Below are 26968 nucleotides of genomic sequence, written 5' to 3'. Positions count from 1 at the left end.
AACATGAAGATGAAAAAACATGATGGCATTGTTTATGAACCCAAAGAAGTCCTGAATCCCTCTCCTAAAGTAACAAATTGTTGCAAATCACTGTGGGTGAAATACAGTTTTCAGAGGGCATACATGACCCGACTTGTCAGCTCCCAGACTGTTTCAGCCATGCCAAGGAACCCAGGTAAGACATTATTTGTATTAAATTAAGGTAAATATTCTACCTAGCATGTATTTTTCTTGATATTGAGATCATAGAATTAGGTATTAAATGAATTGTTTAAAAGTTAACTGTAAGAATATAGTGGTAAATGTATTCATCAAGATTCTTAAGTAGTGAAAATATAAAACTGACTTTGCTTCATGGTAATAAATCCCTTAGTTTGTTAACTCTGAATCATTGATATGACAACCAATTAAGGTAATCCCGAATCAACTAAAATGATTGGTCTTTAAACTTGACCCGATGATGCCTGCATCGCTAAGGTAAGGAAAATTCAGATCATGTTCCTTCTTGATTTTTCCAAAATAGGAAAGAGTGTAAGGGGAAGATAAACTTGAAATTTTATTTTGTTTTTTTATGAACGTCCCAGAATGTCGGAAAATTATTTTTGAAGAGCATTAAAGGAGAGTGTTGGGGCTGATTTATGGGGTTTTAGGCTTTTGGTTAGATTAAAAATATGCTAGACATTTGAAAGGTGTAGCATATTTAGCAATTAACCTCAAACTAATTAACCAATTTTTAAGGAATTGCATGCCACCAAGAAAGTGGAAATTTCAAATGGTGTTCATTTTCTAGAAAGTACATAGCTGACTAAAATTTTGAATTTTCAACTGTGCAGGTGTCAACGGCTATTTCTCAAAACCTGAGATTCTGTCAACTATGAACACTTTCTAGAATTTGGGTTTTGTGAGGGATTTTAAAAATTGAGATATAATTCACATACTATAAAATTTACCCTTTTAAAGTGAACAATTCAATGGGTTTCTAGTATATTCCAAAGGTTGTGCAGCCAGCACCCTTACTTTAGGATTTACTTCCATCATGTTTTCACGCTCACTATACCCCTGATCTTCGTTATGAAGCAGATGGGTATCTTCCCAGGTGCCCTGTGGGCATTGGCACATTTATTTAAAATGCTTCCCTAACTACACTTTCCCTTCAAAAACAGAGGCAGGAAGAATTAATAACACCAGTAGATATAATTTTTAGAGAAACAGCTAGCAACCTAGTCGATATGTTTGTATATATGATATGTTTATAAACTCTCATTTTTCTGTGTACATTAACTCTTATTTGTGACTGGGTTTTTAAGTCTTGTGGGCCACCAGTGTGTATTCAGACTGCCAAACAATTAGAAACGAGGGACTCCCCAGTTTGAGACAGCAGCAGACAAGCCTCCCATTTCCTTTACACACTTTTCCTGGCCCAGGAGACCTCGGTTGCCTCGTCACTCAGGCACGTTTCTCCCCATTTAGTTTACGATAGCGTTGATGGAATGGGGGATGGGCAGACCGAAGGGGGCGGGGTGAGAGGGTCACGGAGTTGTCGTCACCGGGTCGAGATCGCCCAGGATCAGATACCGCGAGGCGTAGGACACCGTCTATACCAGGGGCCGATTTCCGCGCCTCTAGCTCCCGCTCCCGCCAGGGCCCAAAGGGAGCAGCGCGCGCGCCACCTCCCCACCGGAGACCCGGCTGGCGCCGCCGCTCGCGCGCTGCGCGCTCCCCATTGGCCACAGTCAGACCACGTGACCTTTGCCGCCCAACTACCGGGGCGAGCGCGCGCGTTTCCCGCCACTGGACTGGCCCGGAGTGGGGCCACGGGCCGCGCGCTCATCGGCTGTGAGGGAGCGAGCTCAGAGGCCCGCGGAAACGCTCCGGCGAGGAACCTTAATAAAGAAAGCCCCAAGTACTGCCCAAAATAAAACTCTTACTGAGGAAGCCGAGAAATGAGGTCCTCCTGGCCCCGTAGTGGCTTTTGTCTGGAGCTGTGGACACAGTGAAAATAGAAGGCATAGGCCGTTCAGTAGGGCTGGGAAGTGACTCGGTGGAGCTAAAATTTATCTCAGTTACTTTGGGACATCTATACACATAAATAGAACCCTTTGGGAAAAAATACATTATTTTCGTACGGGAAACTTATGGCCACTTTTTCTTAGAAAAGTGGAGGCGGTAAGGTCATGCGAAGTCCAAGGTTACCATCCTAATGCGTCATTTAAGGGAAGCTTGAAACTCTTGGGAAAACAAAGATGAGTAAGAAAAAGAGGCCCTGCCCATCGCTGCTGTGTGGCGGAGGGAGTGATGATTACAGGGCTTGAAAGCCCGTTTGAAGAGTGTATAGACACTACATAGAAACTAATTTTTATGGGCTTTTCTGAGATACTTTTTTTTTCTTTTTTCCCCAGCATTTATTAAAAATAAAATTAAATCGACAGAAAAATTTTAAGAATAAATCAATGGTTACTTCCTCAATATGGATTCACTAGGTTTTCTTTTAAACAATTTACCACATTTATCTTTTTATCTCAACACACACATACACACCTCTTCACTCCTCCCACACTTTGCTAAACCACTTGAGAATAAATTGCAGACATACTCACTTCGCCCTAAATAATCTATCATATCTCCTCAGAACAAGGATATTTTTCTTCATAATCACAATACAATTGTCATACTTGTGAGAAACTTTTTACATTTAATTTTGCATAAGTATTAATGAGTTGATAAATAATAATAATACTAAATGCATTACTAATTTTAAACAAATGGTGGCTGATACATTGTAAGTGCTGTATAAATATTTGCTTAAACAATATGTTTTCATGGTTGGAAAATGAAAAAGGTATATTGTGAAAAGTCTGTCTTGCATCCTCGTCCTTCATCTGTCCACCCCCACCCAGCCCCTATCAAAGGCAAACACTATTCTTGAATATCTTTCCAGAATTTCTTTACATGAGCAAATAAAAATATAGATTCTTATGCTCCCTCCCTTTTTAGACAAAAGATAGCATATTAAACATTGTTCTACGCTTTTCTCATTTAACAATATGATTTGGGAAAGTTTCCCTATTAAAACCAGCGAGCTTCCTGATTTGTTTTTACAGTGATGTATTATTCCATTGCATAGATACATCATCATTTATTTAAACAGTTCCCTATTCATGGACATTAGTGTTGTTTCCAGTCATTTATTATTGAAACCAATGCTGCAGCAAATAACCTTGGACATATTTGCATTTGTAAAATTTAACAGACATCGATATATTGCCCCCCACAGAGATTGAACCAATTTGTACTCCCACCAGCTATAATGAGAGTGTTTCCAGGTTTTTGATAAGTCCCTATACTGAGAACTTAACCTGTGTGAATGTGCATTGTTGTTGCTGTTTTGTTATTTTAAATGCAAGTATATCTCTTTTAAAGACATATTAAAGGTAAGCTGTCTTTGAATAAATTTACAGAGTAGCCAACGTTTTTCATCCAGCCCTAACTTTTTCTTGTCCCATTCCCCCACCCTCTTTTTTTTTTAAGATTTATGTATTTATTCCCTGCCCCCTCCCCATTGTGTTTTGTGCTTGCTGTCTGCTTTCTGTTTGTCTTCTCTTTAAGCAGCCCCAGGAACCGATCCTGGGACCTTCAGGAGCGGAAGAGAGGTGCTCATCCTCTTGCACCACCTCAGCTCCCTAGTCCTCGCATCTCTTGTCTCTCTTCTGTGTCTCTTTTAGTTGCATCGTCTTGCTGTGTCAACTTTTCGCGCAGGCCAGCATGCTGTGCCGGCCCGCTCACCTTCACCAGGAGGCCCTGGCAATCGAACCCTGGACCTTCCGTATGGTAGACAGGAGCCCAATCACTTGAGCCACTTCCCTCCCCTACTCTCTTAATGCAACTGCATGTTTATAATCATAATCAACACTTATCTGTTGAGTATCCTCTCTGTGTAGGGCACTGGGCTAGGTTCTAGAATTATGAGATAAATAAATGTCCTCAAGGATTTCACCATTTAATTGGACAAACATGCTCAAAAAATAATTATTATGTTTAGTTCCAGAATGAAGAACATACCTCTTGCTTTTTGCAACCCAGACCTCTGTTGCATCTAATCTCTAGGTCCGTCCTTCTCTGACCCTTTGCCGGCAACTGCCCTAAAAACTGAGCCACCCAAAGCTTGTTGGCTTCGTTATCTCTCCTTTATTTCTCCCAATGTCCACTACTGAGATTTATCCAACTTGTATTTCATCTCCCTAATGATTTTGTATTTCTCAGGTGACAATATACTATTTTTATACTGAAGTTGCTAGTAGAAAAATGCTAGAAGAGATGGTACCCTTGCTCTTCTCTGGAAATAATGTGCATTTTTGTTGTGGTCTTTTCTTTGAATAAATATGTATATTCTGTCTAAAAATAATCACACACTCAATGGAAAAAAGAAAAATACAAAGAAAATAAAGTTGACCTTTAATATTACCACACGGAAATAATAACTTGAACTGTAATCTTCCAGGAAAAATACCTCATAATAAAAACTCTCACTTATAAGAGAGCTTTAGACCAGGAAGGAGGGCATTTTCCTCTTGGTGGGTTGTCATAGAGACTCTTTGGATGGATGGTCATTTGTCCTATCCTCTGATCAGGGATTTTCATGCAGGACTTTAGATTGGCGTGGGCAGGGCTGACCTTAAATCAGTTCTTTTTTTTCTTTTTTTTTTTAAGGGCTCCTTTTTTAATGAAAAGTTTGCTTAATCATATTCATATCATTAAATCAGTTCTGAAGTAAGTGAGATTTGTTTGAGGGTCTCCTCACTCAGTTCACCTTTCTTTTCTCTGGGCACCATCTCTCCTGAGTGAGCTCTCAGCCTGCTCTGGAGCCCTCACTTTTCTGCAGGTGATTGTCAAATAGTCCTTGCTGGGGTGTCTACTAACCATTAAGGTGTTATTTCAAAGTAGCTTGAGGCGAGAATCTCATTAATATCTGTTACGTTTCAAGATACTCTTGAAAACAACAGAGAACTGCAATGACAGGTAGTAGGGCTGCACTTTTGATCAAGGGGCCATTTCTTTCACTTACTCTTACGGACTTCCCCTCTGGGGCCCCTTTGTTCCACCCTGTCTTCTCCCTCCCACTTTTCACTCTTTTTTAGGGTCCTGGAGCTTTGAGTCCTTTGCTTGTGAACCCAGCTGTGGTGAAAGTGGAGTGGGTACTCCCCAGAGCCCTCAGACACTCCTTTAATCTGCTCCTCATCAGCTTGTAGCCAGGCTGCCCTTTGTGAAAGGTGTTCTTTCCCCATGGTTATTATCTTGTGCAGGTGATGCCCTTTCCACTCAGGCAGAAGTGGTTCCAACTAGTTGCCCAATGTATTTGTGTGGATTTAGTAAGTGAAGCTTTATTTTTGTTGCATTAATTTTTTTTTTTTAATTGAAGCAACTCATCTCTGTGAACACAAATCAACTAGTAATGGGGAGTTTATGATGAAAAAGGGCCTGGCATATAGAAGGCCCTCCATAAACATTTGTTGAAAAACACGAACGAACGAATGAATGAATGAATGAATTCAAAGTCACAGTGTCTAGCCTTTCCTTTTTATACCTCCTCCCCTCTTCTCACTGATCTGTTCCTGCCTTTGTTTTCTGTTTTTCTAGGTCCGTGATTCTCAACCCTGGCTGCATGTTAAAATCACCTTGGGAGTTTTTTATATGATACCTATGTGTGGTTTCATTCCCATACCAACTAATTTTTTTTTTTCTCCAAGATGTGGGAAGACCCTACTTCTGTAGGGCCTGGTATTTATCAGCCCTCTGATATAGAAATTCACAGTCCGCCATACTGGAGAGGCACTGAAATTCCAGGCTGTGTCTTACACAGTAGGCATCAAAGCCTTGGGTTGCCATGCTGGACCAGGTTCACGCTGGACTAGCAAAGTTGCTGAGAGTGTCACCCTGTCCTTGTAACCGAGGTTTTATGGGTGAGAGATACTGGTATAGGACAGCTGAAAAAGAGCTGACTATCTCATTCTCATCAGGAAAACTCCAATTCCATGATTTGGGATACGTCATAGTCATCAGAGTACAAAACAGGAACTGTGGCCACAAGCCTTTCCACCGTGGAACTTGAATTTGAATGTTGTTTGTGGGATTCCCAGGGAACGCAGTGTCGCATGCCCAATTGGAAGTGCCTCATAGCTGAGGTGGGAGGGGGCTGTAGGAATGTGAAACCACAGGAAAAAAGAGTAAGGATTGGTGCTCTCTCTGGGTGAAGGGAGCACATTCTCCTTGGCTGGAAGGATCTGGCTTGATTTCTTTAGTGACTGCTGCTGCTTGAATCGTTGATTCCTGAGCGAGAACTTCACTCTTGATTCCTCCATGTTGGGTTTCAAGGCCTGTTCCTTCTGGATATTTTTATCTGGAAACATGGGCTGCCTGAGTAGAGCTTCCAGTTCTTCTGCTGTTTGTGGGAGAATGAGGTATGATCATTAGGCTTCCTCCACGTTGGCGCATTGGCTCGATCCTGAGGTACCAAGTACATGCCTGATGCATCCATATTGATAAAAGGGCTGTGAGTGACAGGGGACCTTCTGTTCATTAGGGTATGGGATCAAGTTCATGCTGGAATCACCCATTTGGGTAAAGGGGTGGGACCGGGGATTCCCGGGGGCAGCTCTGTCCATCTGGGCACCGGCAGGCTGTCACAGATCCTTTTGAAATGTCCATTTTCAGTCCTGCTTGATCTATCTCTTTCTGGAAATGCAGTTTCATGTGTTCTGGTGGCTTTTTTTTTTTTTAAGTCTCCAAGCTTATAGTCATGTTCAGTCAGAGTTGGGAACGATTGTTCTAAATAAGTGTTCTAAATAATGTATATTTATTCCTCTATCTCTTGATTTATCAAATTGATGCCTTCCATTGATTCCTTGACCTGACAGATGAGGCTTAGCTCATTACTTACATCCCCTCTTCTCACGTTTGATGTTAAATTATTATTTTAATATATCTGTTTGTTGTCTTTGTAAAGGTAAATCATGTAAACGTCTATTTCTTGTTATATCTATTTTCAGCAATATCACGACTCCCATTTTATAAGCTGAAGATACTAACTTCCCTGCCCTCTTCTCTACCCACCCTTCCATAGCCTTCTGTTTGTCACCTATACTGTTTTATTTTCACATGGTCAAGGATAACATTTACGTTCTAGCCTCCAGCCAGAACCAGCTCTTCTGTGCTTTATCCATCAATTGGTTCTAAAAGTTAACAATAAATCTAGTTTACATTATTATACCTATGTAAATACTATCTAATACCACGTCCAGCAGTAGTAGCTAAAACCAATAATAGGGATTTCTGCATACCAGGCACATTAAGAACATCACTGTTTAATATTCACAATATATCTGAAGATCCCCTTTAATAAATGGCACCGAGAAGCTATGTAACTTGCTTACGGACAGGAAATTAGAAAGTGGCTAAATCAGGATTTGAACTCTTCTTATGGCAGGATATAATAAAATTTTCTCTTTTTTTAGGCACAAGTTTAGGACTCTTGCCAGCCTGAAGGAGAATGTACATCAAGGTCAAATACATATTTTCTCTTTCTTTTTTTGGGGGAGTGGAAGGTAGAGTGGGGTAGTGGTGGTCTTGAGCTCCTGGTTGGTTTTATTTTTTTGCCATGTCTGTTAGAGACTAATCTGAACCACTTCATGTTCCCCTCTCTTTCGGCAGAGAGCCCTGTCTTCTATTTCACACACAAAACTGATGCCATCAGGGTAAATGCCTGCATCCCCTGCCTTGCTCCAGCCTTCTCTGTGTGTGCAGTGCCCTTTAACCTAACTTAAAGGAAGGGGGGCAGTGCTCTCCTCCTGTTCAAAGCTAAGCCTTCTACCTGTTTTTATTCTCATTCTTTCTACATCCTCTGGAACTTTCCCCAAATGTGCCTACTCTAGCTTTCATTTCTGTTACTCCTGCTCAGTTTTCTTCTCCTCAACCTACAAGCCTGCTCAAGAAGTCTCAATTTAGAAAGTTCTTCCCAGGCACCCCCCTCCTATGACTACCGCCCGTTCTCTCTCATTCCTTCGTCAGGGCTTTGTGGAAGGACTGTCTTCACTACTGATGCCAAGTCTGCTCTGTCTGCTCAAAGTCCTGCTTCACTGTCGTGCAGACTTCATTTCACCCCTACTGCACGATCTCTTTCCCTGTACTTCAATCCTGAGTGATACCAGTCATCCTTTTTTGAAAATATCAATAATGGTAGATTTCTGCCCATTTATTTTCTTTTGAAAACAGATACGTATTTATTGTTTACTTCTTTAAAAATGTGTGCCTTTACCCATCCACAATTTACTTTTTTTTTAAAAGATTTATTTATTTATTTATTTCTCTCCCCCCACCCCAGTTGTCTGCTCTCTGTGTCCATTCGCTGTGTGCTCTTCTGTGACCGCTTCTATCCTTATCAGCGGCACTGGGAATCTGTGTTTCTTTTTGTTTTATCATCTCTCCGTGTGTGTGGTGCCACCTCCTGGGCAGGCTGAACTTTCTTTTGTGCGGGGCGGCTCTCCTTACGGGATGCACTCCTTGCACGTGGGGCTCCCCTACACGGGGGACACCCCTGCGTGGCACAGCACTCCTTGTGCGCATCAGCACTGCGCATGGGCCAGCTCCACACGGGTCAAGAGGCCCGGGGTTTGAACCGCGGACCTCCCATGTGGTAGATGGATGCCCTAACCACTGGGCCAAGTCCGCTTCCCTTCCACAATTTACTTTTCAATATGTTAGCAAGTTCAAGTAGGAGTACAATTTTAGTTGTAGATGGACTATCCAATCTGTTACATTGCTTCGTTGCAATATCCTGGGGTTTTTTGTTTTTGTTTTGTTTTGTTTTGTTTTTAAAGGAGGCACTGGGGATTGAACCCGGGACTTCATATGTGGGAAGCAGGGGCTGAACTATACCTTCCCCCCTGTAATATCCTACTTTAATTTTTAATTTATTGTGGTAACATTTAACACAAAATTTCCCATTTTAGTCATTTTTAAGTGTATATAGTGGATTTAATTGCAATCACAATATTGTGCTATCATCACCACCACTCATTACTAAGACTTTTCATGACTCTAAAGAGAAACTCTGTACCTACTAAGCAACAATTCTCTGTTTCTCCCTTTCTTCAGTCCTGATAACCTCTAATCTACCCTGTCTTCATTAATTTGCTTCCTTTAGATACATTATCTAAGTGGAATCATACAATATCTGTCCTTTTGCATCTGGCTTATTTCACTCCATATAATGCATTCAAGGTTCATCAGAACTTGGTTCCTTCTTTATGGCTGAATAATATTCTATTGTATGTCTATACCATACTTTATTTATCCATTCATCTGTCAAGAGACACTTGGATTGTGAATAATGCTACTATGAACACTGGTATATAAGTATCTGTTTCAATTCTTTTGGGTATATACCTATAAGTAGAAATGCTCATCCCATAGAAATGGTAATTCTATGTTTAACTTTTTGAGAAACCACCAAACCGTTTTCCAGAGTGGGTGCACCATTTATTATCTCACCAACCAGATACAAGGGTCCAACGATCCTCTTTACAGGATCAGTTTGTCCTTGGTAAGAGACTTCAAGCCTTTCCAAGATTGATCAGTAGGCCTATCAAACTTAAGAAATTTTAAAATTATTCAGATCATGTATTGTTAGGAATCGAAATATAGGTATTTCAACTTTAATCTGTTTAATTGATTATAAGAGAGTATTTTTTGAGATGGGGCAAAAACTGTTGATTTTGTACTTGTAAGGATTAAATATTCAGTGATTGAATTTAAAGCATTAGTCAATGCCCTAAAAAGAGCTGATTACTTTGTGTTTGAGATGAAGCCTTGCCTTCCAGTGAGGCGGTTTGTCTCAAAAAGTGAGCCATGTGCTTTCCAGTCTGGAAATCCAGATGCCCCAGCATGTGGGAGACCTGGGATTCCAGGACCCCTCGTTCTTGTCACCTGCTGTGCCAGTATTCCAAGGCTAAAAGTTTGTGTGAACACTCTTCAAACACCCTTGAGGGTCTGGGACTTAGGGGTGGTGGTTATCAGCAATAAAGGTTGTATATAATGGAATGATTTTTGCTTCCCAGTATAGAAACAAAGGACTAAAGCTGTGATTGCTTAAATTATGTGTATGGCACACAGGAAAAAGACTGCAAAGTTTAACACAGAGGACTATTCTTTTATAAGGACTATAAACAATTCTCTCAATTTAAGTTTAAGCTACATTTAATTTGCTTCACAACTGGACCATAAACTTCCTGTAGGACCTTACATTGTTTTCTGGACTTTCTAAGTGCCTTGCCTCTTTTCCACCCAGGGCTTAGAGTTACTACAGTCTCAATTTCCCCCCAAATTTTCAACCCAACTATTTCTTCTATTAAATTCCCATTTCCCTGGAATATTTTCTTCTAGAGCTCTCTGTTCTCTTGCTTCAATCTGGTTGCTTGCTAGGCGTAGTGTATGCCATTGTCATACTAGGACATCCCTTCACATGGTTTGGAGCCATCTTTTGCTAAATCTCCTGTCTTTTTCTTTCTTGGTTTACTCTTACTCTGTTTACTGTTGTACTGGAATACTTCTTCAAGAAACTTCCTAAGAAATTAGGTATGGGAGAAGAATTTCCTGAGTCCTTATAATCTGAAAATGTTTTTATTCACCTTTCACATATGATTGATAGTTTAGCTAGGCAGAGAATTGTAACTTGAAAATAATCTTTAATAAAATCTTCTAAGCCATTGTTGCTGGTGGGAAGTCAGTTGCCAAAATGGTTCATGTTTCTCTTTAAATGTTTTTAGGATCTCCTCCTTATCCTTGCTGTTCAGAAATTTCAATATGTTCCAGGAGAGATTTTATTTCCCCAATTGTTGTCTTGAGCACTTGGTGGGACTTTCCAGTCTGAATGTTGTGTCCTTTAGCGCTGGGAAAGGTCCCTTTTTTATATATATATATTTTTTCCCCTCAATTCTTTATTTCTGGTACTCCTGCTAATCAGATGCTGGTCTTTCCATATTGTCCTCTATATTGACTATCTCTTCTCTCATATTTTCTAACTTCTGACTATCTTTCTGAACGATTTCCTTGCCTTTCTTTTTCAGATCGTCAGTTGAATTTTTAATTTTGGAAATCATGTATTTGTAAGCTCTGAAAACTTTTTTTATCTAATTCCTTTTTCATAACATCTTTTTGTGTCATGAATGTAGTATTGTCTTAAATATTTTAAAATATATACACTAGAATTTGCAAAAAGTTCTCTTGTGTTCCCTCTTTTCTCCAGGGCTGTTGTTTTTGTTTGTTTATCTGGTATTTCTCCTTCGTGCAGTGGTCCTTCTCAATTGCCTGGTAAATCTTGGTTATTTTAAAGAAAGATGGACTTGGTAACTGATGTGGGTTTTGTTTGCTGTTACGTGAGTACGACTGTTTCCCAGCTGGTAGCAGTAGGCAACATTTGTAGAGTGTTTCAGGCCCGCTTCCGTGCACTTTACCTATATCGACTTATTTAATCATTTTAACTATCCCTCTATGATGTAGTTGCAATGATATTTCATTAAGTCTAATGTTTATGAATTGTAAAAGACGTCATTTGTTTTATTTACTAAGAAGAAAAACAATACTATTGAACTATGATATGCTGTAGATTTTAAGATGCATCCTGATTTTGGAGGTGTTAAAAAATTGGTGAGATATTACATTACTATTCTCATTTTATGGATGAAGAAACTTAGACACAGAGCTTAAATAACTTGACCCAGGTTACACAGTTAATATACAAGAGTCTAGATTTGGACTTCGATGGTCTGGGTTCATAATCCAGGGTCTTTACTTCCCACTATGCCTAACTGCCTTTCAAGGGTCCCCCCTGAGAAAGGACTCAAATTGGGCAGAGGAGGACTCTGAGTTGGAGAGGATTTAAGGAGATTAATTAGGGAGCTACATTTTTGGCCCCAGGCCCTTCACCTGGTTTGGATACATCTTTTGCTAATTAATCTTTCTTGCAGATTAAAGAGAACTTTCGTCTGAGAAAGCAACAGCCACATAAGAAGTTCCAGCTTTCCCCGGAATGTTTGCTTTCCTTTGTTAGAGAAGAGTGATCTTTTTTTCTGCCTGAAATCTGTGCTGGATGTAGTGGTCAGGGGGTGCCAAAGGTATCAAGTGGTTTGATGCCCATAAGACCTCCAGTTAATGGTGCACCTCTTTTTCCCAGCTTCTGGGTCTTGGTAAGGTAGATGGGCTTCCAAGCTTCAGGAGCGCTGGTAGTGGTGGCTTCTCGGCTGGTGCTTCTCTGCTTGGTTTATTCATCTCGTCTGCTTTCTGTCTTCCAGAAAAGCTCACAGATCTCTTAACTGCTTTGTTGACCTTGCCTCAAGTTCTCTTCACTGTGGCTTTATTATTATTATTTTAAACTTTTATTTTGGTGGGGTCTTGAGAGGGATTAGGAGGAATGGGGAGGCCAGTACTTGTTCTCAGTCTTGAACCAGAAGTCCCTATAGGATTATTTTTAGTGAACAAATTAAAAAAGGATGACTGCTATATGAGAAAAAAATATATATGCATTATAACATAACTTTCAAAGCATGTTTCCTTAAAAGCTCTCCTAAATGTAAGTGAAGAGACAACTCATCAAATTTCCTCCTATAGAAATCTCAATATATAACATTTTTAAAAGTTCTAACACATTGAGGGTGACTGCTTTACAAAGGAAACACTCACCTTGCAAAAAGATCGAACGTGAGGTTTTTCCCAATTCCCCTCTAGACCATTTAAACTATGGTTTTGTTTTCAGAACTCTGTATAGGAATAAACCTATTTAAACAACTTTTCATTACTAGTTACCTCATAGAGCAAGATATATATGCATACTTTTCCCCCTGTACATTAAAAACTCAATACTTGACTAGTAATACAGAGTTATATTTTTAAATTTCATTCTTTTTGGTGATTTTGTCACAGGACTTCTCACTTGCCTCCAATGTACGACCATTTTAGAGCTTTGGTTTAATGATCTCTTTTCTGTTGTCTTATAATTTTTCTTATAATATGGTGGTATAGCTATTTTAGGGTATAAGTGTTTGAAAGTTACATACACCTACTCTCTTTAACCAGCAAATAATGACAGCTATAGGTTGACTACGGCAGAATTCTCAATCTGTTTTGCATTCAACTTTTATGAAGAATTGGGTAAATGACTAGAACCAAAACCACAACCCACTAGTATCAGTAAATTAATTTTTAAATTTTACCTTCAGAGTCTGTCCTGAAGTCGATTTATAGCCAACACCATCTCCTGCACACTTTTATCTACACCAGAAAGTCCTGGACAGTGGTAATTGATAACGATATTTATGATTATCTGGTTGTGGGAAAGAGAGAATTACTCCAGTCATCTCCAGAAAGATGTGGTTTCTGCTTATGAAAAGGATCTGACCTTGCCGGGTTCAGGTTGTGAGGTAGTTCGGGGGCCAGTCTTTTTTCGGAGTCTTGGTTTCTTTTTGAGTGTCTGCCTAGTTCTTCTCTGTCAGCAGGTCTCCCTGCTTGTCCTTTGAATGTTTTCTTGCTCTTCATAATTTTGACTTGCAAATAGCTTTGATATACTGGACTCAGGGCGATCCGAAGGCATTCTTGGCCCTACTGCCAACTCACTCTAGTGGTCTCTTGAGTATACTTTGAACAGAAGGGAAGCTGACCAGTCCTGCTCCATTTAGGGGCTGGCCCAGAAGTCCTGGGTCCCTGGCCATTCAGAGGATTATTTGCTCTTGGAATTGGGATAGGGGCATTGGAATGGTTAGGCTCATGTGTCCACTCGGCCAGGTAATGGTGCCCAGTTGTTTAGTCAAGCAAGCACAGGGCTAATTGTAGAACAAGGGCATTTCATCAACTTTAATCACCAGTGAGGTGATTGCATAGATGGCTGATTACATCTACAATCAACTGAGAAGATTGCCACAGGCATGAGTGATGTTTCATCCAATCAGCTGAAGGCCTTAAAATGAGAAGTGGCTTCAGCATTCAGGGAGAGAATTCCCATCTCTCCTTCAGACAGCCAGCATCTCCTGGGAAACTCCTCGAAGACCTTCATCGGAGCCCCTGGCTTGCAGCCTGCCTTCAGGAACTGGACTTGTTCACACCATGGTTGCATGAGACAATTTTATAAAATCTCATACTATCTACAGATACCTCCTGTTGGGTCTGTTTCCCTAGAGAACACTGACTCATACAGGCACACAGGAGAGAACCTTGTTACTTAGACTTCTGCAAGGGAACTGGGAAAACCAGACAATGATTGGAGTCTTTAATGCCATAACCCTAATGTGTTTCAGGATCCTGAATCGGCACACACACGTGCACACACACACATACCAGTGCCATCATTTGCTATGTACAGGCATACCTTGGAGATAGTGCAGGCTCAGTTCCAGACCACAGCAAAAAAGCAAATATCACAATAAAGTGAGTCACACAAATTTTTGGTTTCCCAGTGCATATAAAAGTTATGTTGACACTATACTGTTATCTATTAAGTGTATAATAGCATGATATCTTTAAAAAACCCCAATGTACATACCTTAATTAAAAATACTTTATTGGTAAAAAATGCTAACCATCCTCTGAGCCTTCAATGAATTGTAATCCTTTTGCTGGTGGAAGGTCTTGCTTCAGTGTTTTTTTTTCTTTTTTTAAAGATTTATTTTTTATTTATTTCTCTCCCCTCCGCCCCCCCCCCCCCAGTTGTCTGCTCTCTGTGTCCATTCGCTGTGTTTTCTTCTGTGACCTTTTCTATCCTTATCAGTGCCACCGGGAATCTGTGTCTCTTTATGTTGAGTCATCTTGTTGCGTCAGCTCTCTGTATGTGTGGCGCCACTCCTGGACAGGCTGCACTTTCTTTCGCACTGGGCAGCTCTCCTTACGGGGTGCATTCCTTGTGCGTGGGACTCTCCTATGCGGGGGACACCCCTGCGTGGCAGGGCACTCCTTGTGCGCATCAGCACTGCGCATGGACCAGCTGCACATGGGCCAAGGAGGCCCGGGGTTTGAACTGTGGACCTCCCATGTGGTAGACGGACGCCCTAACCACTGGGCCGAGTCCGCTTCGCTTGCTTCAGTGTTGATGGCTGCTGGCTGAGGTGGTGGTTGCTGAAGGTTGGGATGGCTGCTGCAATTTCTTAACGAGGCAGCAATGAAGTCTGCTGTATTGATTGATTCTTCTTTTCACAAAAGAGTTCTCTGCAGCATACAATGCTCTTTGATAGTGTTTTCCCCACAGTAGAACTTCCTTCAAAATTGGAGTCAACCTTCTCAAACCCTGCCACTGCTTTATCACTAAGTTTAGGTAATATTCTAAATCCTTTCTTGTCATTTCAACAATGTTCACAGCATCTTCATTAGGAGTAGATTCCATTTTAAGAAAGCACTTTGCTCATCCATAAAGAAGCAACTCTTCATCCATAAAGAGTTTTATCATGATATTGCAGCAATTCAGTCACATCTTCAGGCTCCACTTCTTTTTATTTTTTAAGAGATTTCTTTATCTATTCCCCCCCACATTGTTTTTGCACTCACTGTCTGCTCTCTGTGTCCATTCGCTGTGTGTTATGAGTCTGCTTGTCTTCTCTTTAGATGACACCAGGAACCGATCCTGGGAACTTCCTGAGTGGGAGAGAGGTGCTCAATCTCTTGTACCACCTCAGCTTCCTGATCTGCTGCATCTCTTACTGTCTCTCTTCTGTGTCTCTTTATGTTGCATCATCTTGCTGTACTGGCTCTCCATGTGGGCTCTTCTGCACGGGCCAGCACACTGCGTGGGCCAGCACTCTGTGTGGGCCAGCTCTCTGCATGGGCCTGCTCTCCCCATGGGCCAGCTTGCCTTCACCAGGAGGCCCCAGGAATTGAACCCTGGACCTCCTATATGGTAGACGGGAGCCCAATCACTTGAGCCACATCTGCTATTCCAGGCTCTGCTTCTAATTTTTGTACTCTTGCTGTTTCCACCACATCTATAGTTACTTCCTCCCCTAAAGTCTTGAACTGCTCAGTCATTCATGAAGGTTGGAATCAACTTCTTCCAAACTTGTGTTAATGTTAATATTTCGACCTCCTCCCATGAGTCAAGAATGTTCTCTCTTTTTTTTAAAGATTTATTTTATTTATTTCTCTCCCCTTCCTCCTTACCCCTCCCCCAATTGCCTGCTTTGTATCCATTCACTGTATGTTCTTCTGTATCCGCTTGCACCCTGGTGGCACTGGGAATCTGTGTCTCTTTTGTTGTGTCATCTTGCTGCGTCAGCTCTCCGTGTGTGGGGTGCCACTCCTGGGTGAGCTGTGCTTTTTTCATGCGGGGTGGTTCTCCTTGCAGGGTGCACTCCTTGCACTCCATGCGGGGGCGCCCCTCCATGGCATGGCACTCCTTGTGCCTGACACTCTGCGCGTGGGCCAGCTCACCACACAGGTCAAGAGGTCCTGGGTATCGAACCCTGGACCCTCCCATATGGTAGATGGATATCAGTAGGCTCTATCAGTTAAGCCACATCTGCTCCCATGAATTCCTTAATGGCGCCTAAAATGATCAATCTTTTCCAGAAGGTTTTCAATTGCCTTTGCCCAGATCCATCAGTGGATTCACTATGTATGACAGTTACTGTCTTACAAAATATATTTCTTAAATAATGAGACTTAAAGTTGCAATTACTCCTTGAGCCATCGGCTGCAGAATGGATGTTGTGTTAGCAGGCACGAAAACGATATTAATCTTGTACATCTCCATCAGAGCTCTTGGGAGTCGAGGAAATTGTTAATGAGCAGTCATATTTTGAAATTAATCTTTTTTTGTATCCAGTAGGTCTTAACAGTGGGCTTAAAAAAACAAACAAACAAAAATAATAAAAACAACAATAGTGGGATTAAAACATTCAGGGAACGTGTTGTAAACAGATGTGCTGCCATCAGACTTTGTTGTTCCATTCGTAGAGCACAGGAAGAGTAGATTTAGTATGATTCTCAAGGCTCGGAAGGTAAATGAGTGTTCGTTTCAACTTAAAGTTACATGCTGCATGTGCCAGTTTGATATTATTTATGAATTCTAAAAAGAGATCTTGATTATGTTTGTAAACTGATCTGTTTGTCTGGGTGCGATACCCTTTGCCTGTGTTAAATTCAAAGGCTTTATGTTTACTTGAGTAAATCAGGATTAGGGCTTTGATTTGACCACATCATTAGGGGGTGCAGGGTTGAGTTCCCGTCCCCTTGGTGGGCTACATAAATGGACCCTCAGTCAAGAGCACAGGAGAAGAAGAAATACACAGGAGTAGATACACAGAGAAGATACACAGAGGAAGAGAGACAACTCCATAGACATGGCAGAGGCCCTGGGAAGAGAGACGAGCCATTTGCCTGATAGTTTACAGCTGATGTTGTGAAGAGACCAGAGGAGATGAAGCCAGAGAGAAATGAGCCTCGGGAAGAGACAGGAGCTCTAGGCCAGCCCACAGCTGAGATGGGAAGAAGCTGTTGGGACCACGGAGCCTTAAGAGGGAAGAGGAAGGCGTCACCTACCATCTTGCTTCAACACATGGCAACAGACTTGGGGAGAGGAAGTACCTCTTATGGAACTTTTAGTTGGACTCTTTAGGGCCTTGTAACTGTAAGCTTTTTTTAGTATAGCCGTCTTCCTCAATTATCTTTGCTAGTTCTTCTGGAGAACACGCTGTAGCTTTTATATCAGTCCTTGCTGCTTTACCTTGCACTTTTTTGTTATGGAGACAGGTTCTTTCCTTAAACCACATGACCCAGCGTCTCCTAGCTTCAAACTTCTCTTCTGCAGCTTCCTCACCTCTCTCAGCTTTCAGAGAACTGGAGGGAGATAAGGACTTGCTCTGGAGTAGGCTTTAGCTTAAGGGAATGTTGTGGCAGGTTTGATCTCTATCCAGATCACTATAATTTTCTTCCTATCAGTAATAAGGCTGTTTTGCTTTCTTTTTTTCCCAAAGATTTATTTATTTATTTAATTCCCTCCCCCTGTTGTCTGGTCTGTTCTCTGTGTCTATTTGCTGCGTCTTGTTTCTTTGTCCGCTTCTGTGGTCGTCAGCGGCACAGGAAGTGTGGGCGGCGCCATTCCTGGGCAGGCTGCACTCCCTTTGCGCTGGGCGGCTCTCCTTACGGGGCGCACTCCTTGCGCATGGGGCTCCCCTATGCGGGGGACACCCCTGCATGGCAGGGCACTCCTTGCGCGCATCAGCACTGCGCATGGGCCAGCGCCACACGGGTCAAGAGGCCCGGGGTCTGTAATCTGGTCTGTACCTGGACATGATTAAGTTATGATTAGGGCTTTGATTGGGCCATGTCATTAGGGCATTGAGCCCCCACCCACCACCCCCTTGGGGGGGGCAGATAAAAGGCATGGCAAAGGACAGAGTTGCCAGTTCTTGATGTTAGAGTTTGATGCTGAAGCCTGAAGCTGGAGCCCCAGGAAGTAAGCTCACAGAGAAAACAGAAGCCAGCCCCACTAAGAGAGGAACTCTGAGCCCAGGAAGAAGCAAGCCCCTGGAAGGGAAGAACCTAGGAAGCCTGAACCCCCACAGATGTCAGCAGCCGTCTTGCTCCAACATGTGAAAATAGACTTTGGGGAGGGAAGTAACTTGTGCTTTATGGCCTGGTATCTGTAAGCACTTACCCCAAATAAAAGCTCTTTATAAAAACCAACCAATTTCTGGTATTTTGCATCAGTACCCCCTTGGCTGACTAATACAGTGACCATTAAGAAGCTCATTATCATCCCTCCCCAGGACTTTTGTAGTGGCCTCTAAAGACATCCCCTGTCTCCTCTTTGACGCTGAAAGAAAAGAGCCAGAAAGCAAATCTGATCATGTTATCTGCTTAAAATCCTCCAGTGGGTCCCATGCTCTACTGGATAAAATCCAAATCTCTTACTCTGCCTTTCTGATTTTGCTTTGCCTTCTTCATTAGCTTTGTCTCATATCACTACCTGCCTTTCAATGATAGCACTATTTTTTGTTTATGTGTAAAATATCACTGCCTGTACCCCCATACCTTTTTGCTGGTGTAAGCCTTCTCCCTGGAATGTCCATTCCACACTCCCCATCTATCTCTTCTCCTATCTAATTGGTATCCGTCCTCCAGCTATCCAGATTCAGCTCAGATCTCTTCTTCCTTGGGATGCCTTTCCTGACTCTGAGCAAACCTTGCCCTACTATGCACATGTAGAAATTGTAGTTTGTCTCTCCACCTGCATTCTTGGAAGACATTGCTCATTTAATCAGTATGAAGCCCAAGGTCCTCAATTTTTATGGAAATGAAACCAGTTCAACACAAAACTTGCTCCGTTTACAAAGCCATCCTTAAATCTACTTTACTCTGTAATTATTTCCTTCTCTGTAATCCTGAAGCATGTGGGGATGGTTTCATCCCTAACCAGTGGGTTGTAAGCAGTTTAAGGGCAGAAACCTTGTTTTTATTCTTTAGTAGTTCTCCAAATACCCAGGACAGTAGTTAGCTCATAGTCCTGCTGAAAAACACTCATTGACTGCAGGAAGCAAAGAAGGTTTGGATGCCTCATTCAAAGAGAGTGGATCAAAATATTAAAGGGAAAATCCATTTTTAAGAACTCTAAAGAGCAAGACCTGTGCTGTCCAATCCAATAGCCACTAGCCATATTTGGTTATTGAGTACTTAAAATGTGGCTAGTGCAACTGATGGCCTGAATTTCACATTTTATTTAATTTTAATTAATTTAAACTTAAGAACTAATACCTGATTCAGTCACTGGAAACCTTTTAAGCATGTTTGGAACACCTTGGGTGTATAAATCTATTTTTTAAACTGTAAATTTCATGATATCTAAATACAGATCAAATATTTCCAGTAAAAAGTTAGCATCTGAATTAACAGGTACATAAGTGTGAAATACACCCTGGATTTTGAAGAATACAGTAATGTAAAAGACGTCACTAATAATTTTCCTATTTATTATATGTTATAATGATAATATATTTTGAATTTACTGGGTTAAATAAAATATATTACTAAAATTAATTTTACCTGACTTTTTTTTTTTTAAGTAATGGGGCTGGGGATTGAACCTGGGACCTTGTACATGAGAAGCCAGTGCTCAACCACTGAGTCACATCGGCTCTCCTGAGTTGGTTTTTTTCATTTGTTTGCTTGTGGTGTGTCTTTGTTTTTAGGAGGCACGTGAAACCAAACCCTGGACCTCCCATGTGGGAAGCAGGTGCTTAAGCGCTTGAGTTTTGAGTCATAGCCGCACCCCTTACCTGATTTTACTCCGTTAGATGTGGCTACTAGAAAATTTAAAATTACATATGTGGCTTGAACTAAATTTCTATTGGACAGGGGATGGATGATCCATTCTGATGCAAGGCTTTACTTTTTGCTGATGATTGTAATAATGGGATTTTATCCCGTTCAGTCTAAGCAGTTTTTAGTAACTTGTGCTAAGTGATTTTACAGATGGTTAAATGGGGTTCTCTCTTTTGAACTCTGTTCCGTCCACGCAGGTCACGGTCAGCCTTCCCAGCCCAAGCAGAACGGCACCGCCTGGGACCCTCACCAGGAGGAAACCATCCACAAGCTGGCCCTGCGCCTGAGACACGTTGGGGACAGCATCGACCACAGGATGGCTCAGGAGGTGATACTGCAGCTCCCCCAGCAAGGGCCCCGCAGCAGGAGAAAAGAGCAAACGGAACGAAAGCTGTCAGTGGTGGGGACGCCCAGGGATTCTCAGAACCCGAGTGTCTGAGTTACCAAACGTTAGGTCGAAAAATTGTGAGCCTGAGTTAAAGCTAGCAGCATCTGCATCCCTGGCAGCTGGTTAGAAGTGTAAAATATCGGGTCCCAACCAACCTGTGTGAATCAAAACCTGCCTTCTCATATATCCCCCGGGGAATTTGTGTGCGTGATAGGATGTGCTTTAGCGTTGTTGTGGGCATTTTTTTTCCCATCTTTTTTTTGAAACATAGATCACACGAAATGTTACATTAAAAATATAAGAAGTTCCCAAATACCCCACTCCTCCCCTCCATTCCTCCCATATCAACAACCTCTTTCATCATTGTGGCACAGTCATTGCATTTGGTGAGTGCATTTTGGAGCACAGCTGCACAGCATGGATTCTAGTTTACATTGTAGTTTACACTCTCCCCCAGTCCCTTCAGTGGGTTGTGGACATTGCCATCACTGTGGGCACTTTAAAATCTCCCAGGTGAATCTAGCATGCAGCCGGGGACCAGAAGCTGTCTTAGATTGTGCTCTTCCTTGAACCAAGCCCAAGGGTTATAACCTGACTCCATTCCCACCAATTCCTAAGTTTCTCTTAATTATTATAAAGGATAATAAGGAAAAACAGGAAAGAATAAGGATTACTGTTTGAAAAAAATTGAGGGTAATGAAATTCACAGCCAACTTAGTTTTCCTCCAGAACAACCTGTTCTGGACGTGACGGGAGGGCTGGCTGGGCCTCAGAGCCCGACTTCTTGCCTTTAAATTCCCCTGTCCCGAGACCATTTCTCGTTAATCACTGCTGCCACCGGCATGCTGGCTACGGAGAGTGTTGCATCTTCTCTTACGCTCTGATCCAGATGTGCATATTACACAGCTTTCCCCTCAAACAAAACATGAATGGAAGGTCCCACCAAGAAGGCTGCTCAAAAGGAAACAAAGAGGAAAGATTTACAGAGGTTAAAATGAAATAATGGATATGCCAATTTCATTCAAACCAATAGTTATTGAGTGCCTACTATGTGCCAGACTCAGGTCTAGGCACCGATAGCAGTGAACAGGACAGAAAACGGGCCTGCTACCTGCTCTCATGCAATTCTTAATGGGAGGTGGGGGTGGCAGCAGTACCAATAACCAGTATAGTCAAAGAGGATTATGGCTCAAGGAGGACTGAAGCAGAATTGGGGAACACTGGGTGCTGGGGAGTGACTTTAGGTGGGAGGTGGTTGGCCAGGGAAAGCCCCTCTGCAGAGCTGCTGTCTGAGCAACGACTCAGCGCGGAGCCAGCCACGGGGATATCTGGGCTAACGTTCCACGGAGAGGGAACCGTGAGGCCCCAGCCTGGTGACAGGACCAGGCGTGAGGAAGGGCAAGGAGGCCAGATGGCTGGAGTGGAGTGAGGGAGGGCGCGCTGGAGAAGAGGCCCAGGGCCGCCTCGGCCAGGGTAGTGGGGAGGGAGGTCCCGGAGGGGAGAGCGGGAGAGCGCCGGAGAGTGACGTCAGAAATGGCACGCCAGCGAAGAGGTGGGGCAGGAAGGCCAATTGGGGGGCGAGAGGAGTCACTGCGGAGGCCGGGGCCAGTGTGCAGTGAGCAGGAGCTAGTGTGACGAACGGGCTCCAGACAAATTTTTTTTAATAATAGTACTTTTTTTTTTAAAGATTTATTGTATTTATTTCTCTCCCCTTCCCCCCGCCCCAGTTGTCTGCTCTCTGTGTCCATTTTGCTGGCTGTTCTTCTTTGTCCACTTCTGTTGTCAGTGGCACGGGAATCTGTGTTTCTTTTTGTTGCGTCATCTTGTTGTGTCAGCTCTCCGTGTGTGCGGCGCCATTCCTGGGCAGGCTGCACTTTCTTTCGCGCTGGGCAGCTCTCCTTATGGGGCGCACTCCTTGCGCGTGGGGCTCCCCTACGCAGGGACACCCCTGTGTGGCAGGGCACTCCTTGCGCGCATCAGCACTGCACATGGCCAGCTCCACACGGGTCAAGGAGGGGTAGACGGACACCCTAACCACTGGGCCAAGTCTGTGTCCCCAGATAAATTTTGAACATGGAGCTTAGAGGATTGGCCGGTGGATTATTGTTGAGAGTAAGAGAAAAAGAGGCTTCATGGGAGACTCCAGTGTGTTTGGCTTGAGCATCCGGGGGGATGGTAACGCTATTACTGAGATGGGGAGAACTGGAGGGGACAGATTTGGGGGTGGGTGGGGATCTGTTTAGGACATATAAGTTTGAACTTCCTTCTAGACATACAAATTTAGATATTGTGAAGTTATATGGAAGGTGTATGCACCAGTCTGGAATCAGGGGAGTTGTCGGGGCTTGAGATAAGTATTTGGGTTATAAAGTGTGGCTTCCTCTGTGGGTACCCAGGATTGGTCATGTCTTTGGTCCCAGCATAATTCCATTTGGAGGATAAACTAATGCTATGTAATAAAGATTCATACCCATCAAGGGCTTGCTGTATGCCAAGGCCATCCTAAGTGTTTCACCTGCATTGTTTCATTTAATTCTTGAATTACCAAGAAGGTTGGGACTATTTTTCTTCTCCCTTTTCAAATGAGAAAACTGATACTTAGAGCAGTCAAATAACTTGGCCTAAGTTGCACAGACTTTAAGTTGCAGATCGAGGACTTGAACTCATGTCCACTGGCTTCAAAATCCATGCATCGCTGCACCACACTGCCTGCTATTTGATCTCTAGCTCGCCGGAGTCACTTCTACCATCTGCCCTCTCTGACATCTGGACCCAAGAGTGAGAGGCCTAGAGAGAGGTGGAAGTTCCTTCCTGCCTCTCTAAGTTTTCTGTATGAGGACCCCTTTCAGGGAAGACCTCACCCGAAAATGTTTCCTCTGGCCTCAATGGACCGCTGCATCAGAATTCTGTCCCAGAAACTTAATGTGCATAGTAGAGATATTCACATACTTACTTGCTACTCCATAACTATCCAAATAAGGGGTTAAATATGCTAGTTTTAGAGTTCTAATATGGGTTCAAAGCCTGGCTCTCCCACCCACTTACTGTGTGACCTTGGACAAGTTACTTTACCTCCCTGGGCCTCAGCTGTATCATGGAGATAACAGTATTTACCTTATAAGATGATTGTGAAAATTACATGAGATTATCTGTGTAAATAATTTAAAACAGGACCTGACCCACAAAAAACGACCAACACATGTTCCTTGAACCAAAAAATTAATTAGGTTTTTACCCTTGCCCTTTCAATATTTGGGGTAGTGTGCATCTTTGCTACATACATATTACAAAACACTCATGATATTTACGTTTTCTACGCTACAGTTGCTTCTGCAGAAAAGCTTTCACTTTTCTACACTTTCACTTTTCTAAGAAAGTCCTTAGTTCAACTTCTCTGCTCCTTGTTTCTTAACTCTCTGAGTATGCGTGGTCCCTTTGAATTTTTTCTCTGCGAACAGGGGGAGACCAGCATAAGGCAAGCCACAAGGTGATTTCTGGTTCGCTCAGCCCTTTCAAGAGGTTACTGTTCTACACGAGCTCCTTTTCCATTTTCATCCTTTTTTTCCCCTTTCTTTTCCTTTTAAATTGCAATTTAGTTGTAGTCTTAAATTAACCCACTACACCTTAATAAATTGACACTGAACTGCCCCAGCTTTTCCTTCTTTTTTAAATTAACAGTTTTACTGAGACATAACTCACCAACTATACAATTCCCCCGTTGGAAGCGTTCAATTCAGTGGGTCTTAGTATATTCAGAGTTGTGCAACCATCACCGCATGCAATTTTAGAACGTTTGCATCACCCCAGATGAAACCCTGTGGCCGTTAGTAAGTAGTCACTTCCCATTCCCCACCCACCCCCACTCCCAGTCCCCTGCAGCCACCAGTCTACTTTTTGCCGCTGTAGATTTGCCTATTCTGGAAATTTCATGTGAATGGAATCATTTGATGTATAACCGTTCTTTCATTTAGCAGAATGTTTTTCAAGGTTTATCTGTGTTGTATCAGCATTCCTTTTTATTGATGAATAATATTTCATCATAAAAATATGTCATATTTTATTTACCCACTTATCAGTTGGTGGATATTTGGGGTTTTCACTTTTTAGCTATTGTTAATAATGCTGCTATGAATATTTATGAACAAATTTTTGCATGGACAAATGTTTTCATTTATCTTGGGTACATCCCTAGAAATGGAATTGCTGAGTTATAATGGTAACTCTATGCTTAACCTTTTGAGGAACTTCCAGACTGTTTTCCAAAGTGGCTGCACCATTTTATATTCCCACCAGCAGTGTATGACGGTCCCAGTTTCTCTACATTCTTGCCAACACTTGCTATTAGCTGTCTTTTTGTAAAATTTTCTGTGTTTATTTTTAATATGGTAAAATATACATAACAAAATCTTTTTAATCATTTTTAAATGGACAATTCTTTGGCATTAAGTACATTGACAATGCTGTGTAACTTTCACCACTCCCTATTTCCAGGCTGTTTTCATCATCCCAACCAAAACTCATACTAATTTAGTAACAACTCACCATTCCCTCTCCCTCACCTCCCTTGCCCTGGTAACAACCATTCTCCTTCCAGTTTCTACGAGTTTGCTTCTTCCAAGTATTTCATATAGGAAAAACCACACAACGTCTGTCCTCTGCTCTCTGGCTTGTTTCACTGAATGTGACGTTTCAAGCTTCATTCATCTTGTGGCACGCATCAGCACTTCATTCCTTTTTACTGCTCTGTCACCTCCAGCTCTGCTTGCACTTCTTCACCATCTAAGCCCTGTCTACTCTTCCAGCCCCAAAGCAAACTTCCCGCCTCTTCAAGAGGATGAGGAAGGTGCTCTGGGAAGCCACAGGAAGAGGTAATCAGTCCTGAAAAGGGAGCCCCAATTTGCTGCTGGCCAAAATGGGAAAACATGTCCAAAGGAAAACTTCCCGAGGAGGAGTGGACAATAGGGATCTGTGGAACCGAATGAGAGACACTCTTTTGGGACATACAATTCACAGCACAAGCCCAGAGGTGTGATTGCTGCATTGACTGAATTAATATTTCTCACTGTGTTGCTTTTAAACTTCGGATTATTTTCTTCCCTTTTGTTTTAACCTCTCTCTCTCTTTTAACAGGGTCTTCGACAGGACGGCAGGGTTGCCCTGGCTCCTTTCATCTTATTTTTCTGTAGAAGAGTTCATGTGTTGCTGCGCCTTTTCTGGAATAACCATTTGATGTAAAAGGAATGTAAATGTCAAGTTCTGTTTTTCTTTGACTTGAGAAACGTGAATTCCAGGGGGACAGATGGCGGGAGATCCCGCTCCACCTCCGCCTCTCCTTCTCAGTCCCTGGTGGTCTATGCCTGGTTTGTTAGAGAACTGCTGACGCACTGGCCATTTGTCTGTTCAGAGCAACCAGCCATGAGGTGTCTGCCAAAAGCACAAGGATAATTAGGAACCCACGCTGCCCAGAAGACACAAGTGCTCCTTGCAAGGAAACTTCTTTCCACGACTCAGATGGAAACTCCTTCTCAAACCAGAGGTCACAGAAACAGGGCCCACCCTGTGACCCATGGGCCACACTGTCTTTTTGCTCACTTCCAGGTCTGCAGAGCCCCAGCTTCTCCTTCTCCACCATACCCCCCGCCCCCCATCCTCCCAACTTCTGTCCTCTCTGGATCATCAGAGGGAACGCTCATCTCTTCTACTCAAATCCCGTCTATCCCCCACCTGCCTTCCCATCCCCGTGCCTGGGGGCCCTTCCTTCACTCCCCGTCTCCCACCACCACCGCAGCTGCTGGCCTTTTGCTGGTTGAATTTATTTTGCTTATTTTCTTCTGCCTTCTCTTATTTCTCGTCCTTTTAACCTTTTTTGTCTACCTCATATGCGTTATCATCTCCCTTTAAAAAATCTTACAAGTATTAAAGTTTGTTGTTGTAAGAGTTTCTGTATATGCATCTTGAGTTTTTGTAGGAAAAATATTATTTAAAAAACTAATAACCTTAAAAGATGAAATAAATATTGTTATTTTATTGAGCATGAAATACCTGTACTCATTTCTTTTGTGAAGGAGGAAGAGATTCCACTTACTTCTGCTCATATCGGGTCATAATTTCTTAGACTTTGATCATGTGTGGCATCACCTTTGTCCTTTCAAACGGAAAGTCCCATCTTTTTAGCCTTTCTCAGGCAATGTTCCATCTCATCCATGTTTATGGCATAGAAGCAGCCTTAGTCTC

The 26968-nt window shown here is 42.4% G+C and overlaps 1 protein-coding gene across 1 annotated transcript; it reads left to right on the top strand.

Moving 5' to 3' along the window:
* Positions 1-26773, top strand: PXT1 (peroxisomal testis enriched protein 1). Its single transcript, XM_012522150.4, has 3 exons — positions 1-175; positions 20544-20674; positions 25865-26773. Exons 1-3 carry the CDS (start codon positions 4-6, stop codon positions 25967-25969), a joined length of 408 nt encoding a protein of 135 aa, XP_012377604.1. The 5' UTR covers positions 1-3; the 3' UTR covers positions 25970-26773.
* Positions 26774-26968: the final 195 nt, after the last annotated feature.

Source organism: Dasypus novemcinctus, chromosome 11 (assembly GCF_030445035.2).
Source record: "Dasypus novemcinctus isolate mDasNov1 chromosome 11, mDasNov1.1.hap2, whole genome shotgun sequence".
NCBI lineage: Eukaryota > Metazoa > Chordata > Mammalia > Cingulata > Dasypodidae > Dasypus > Dasypus novemcinctus.
This window is presented reverse-complemented; position numbering and strand designations above follow the sequence as displayed.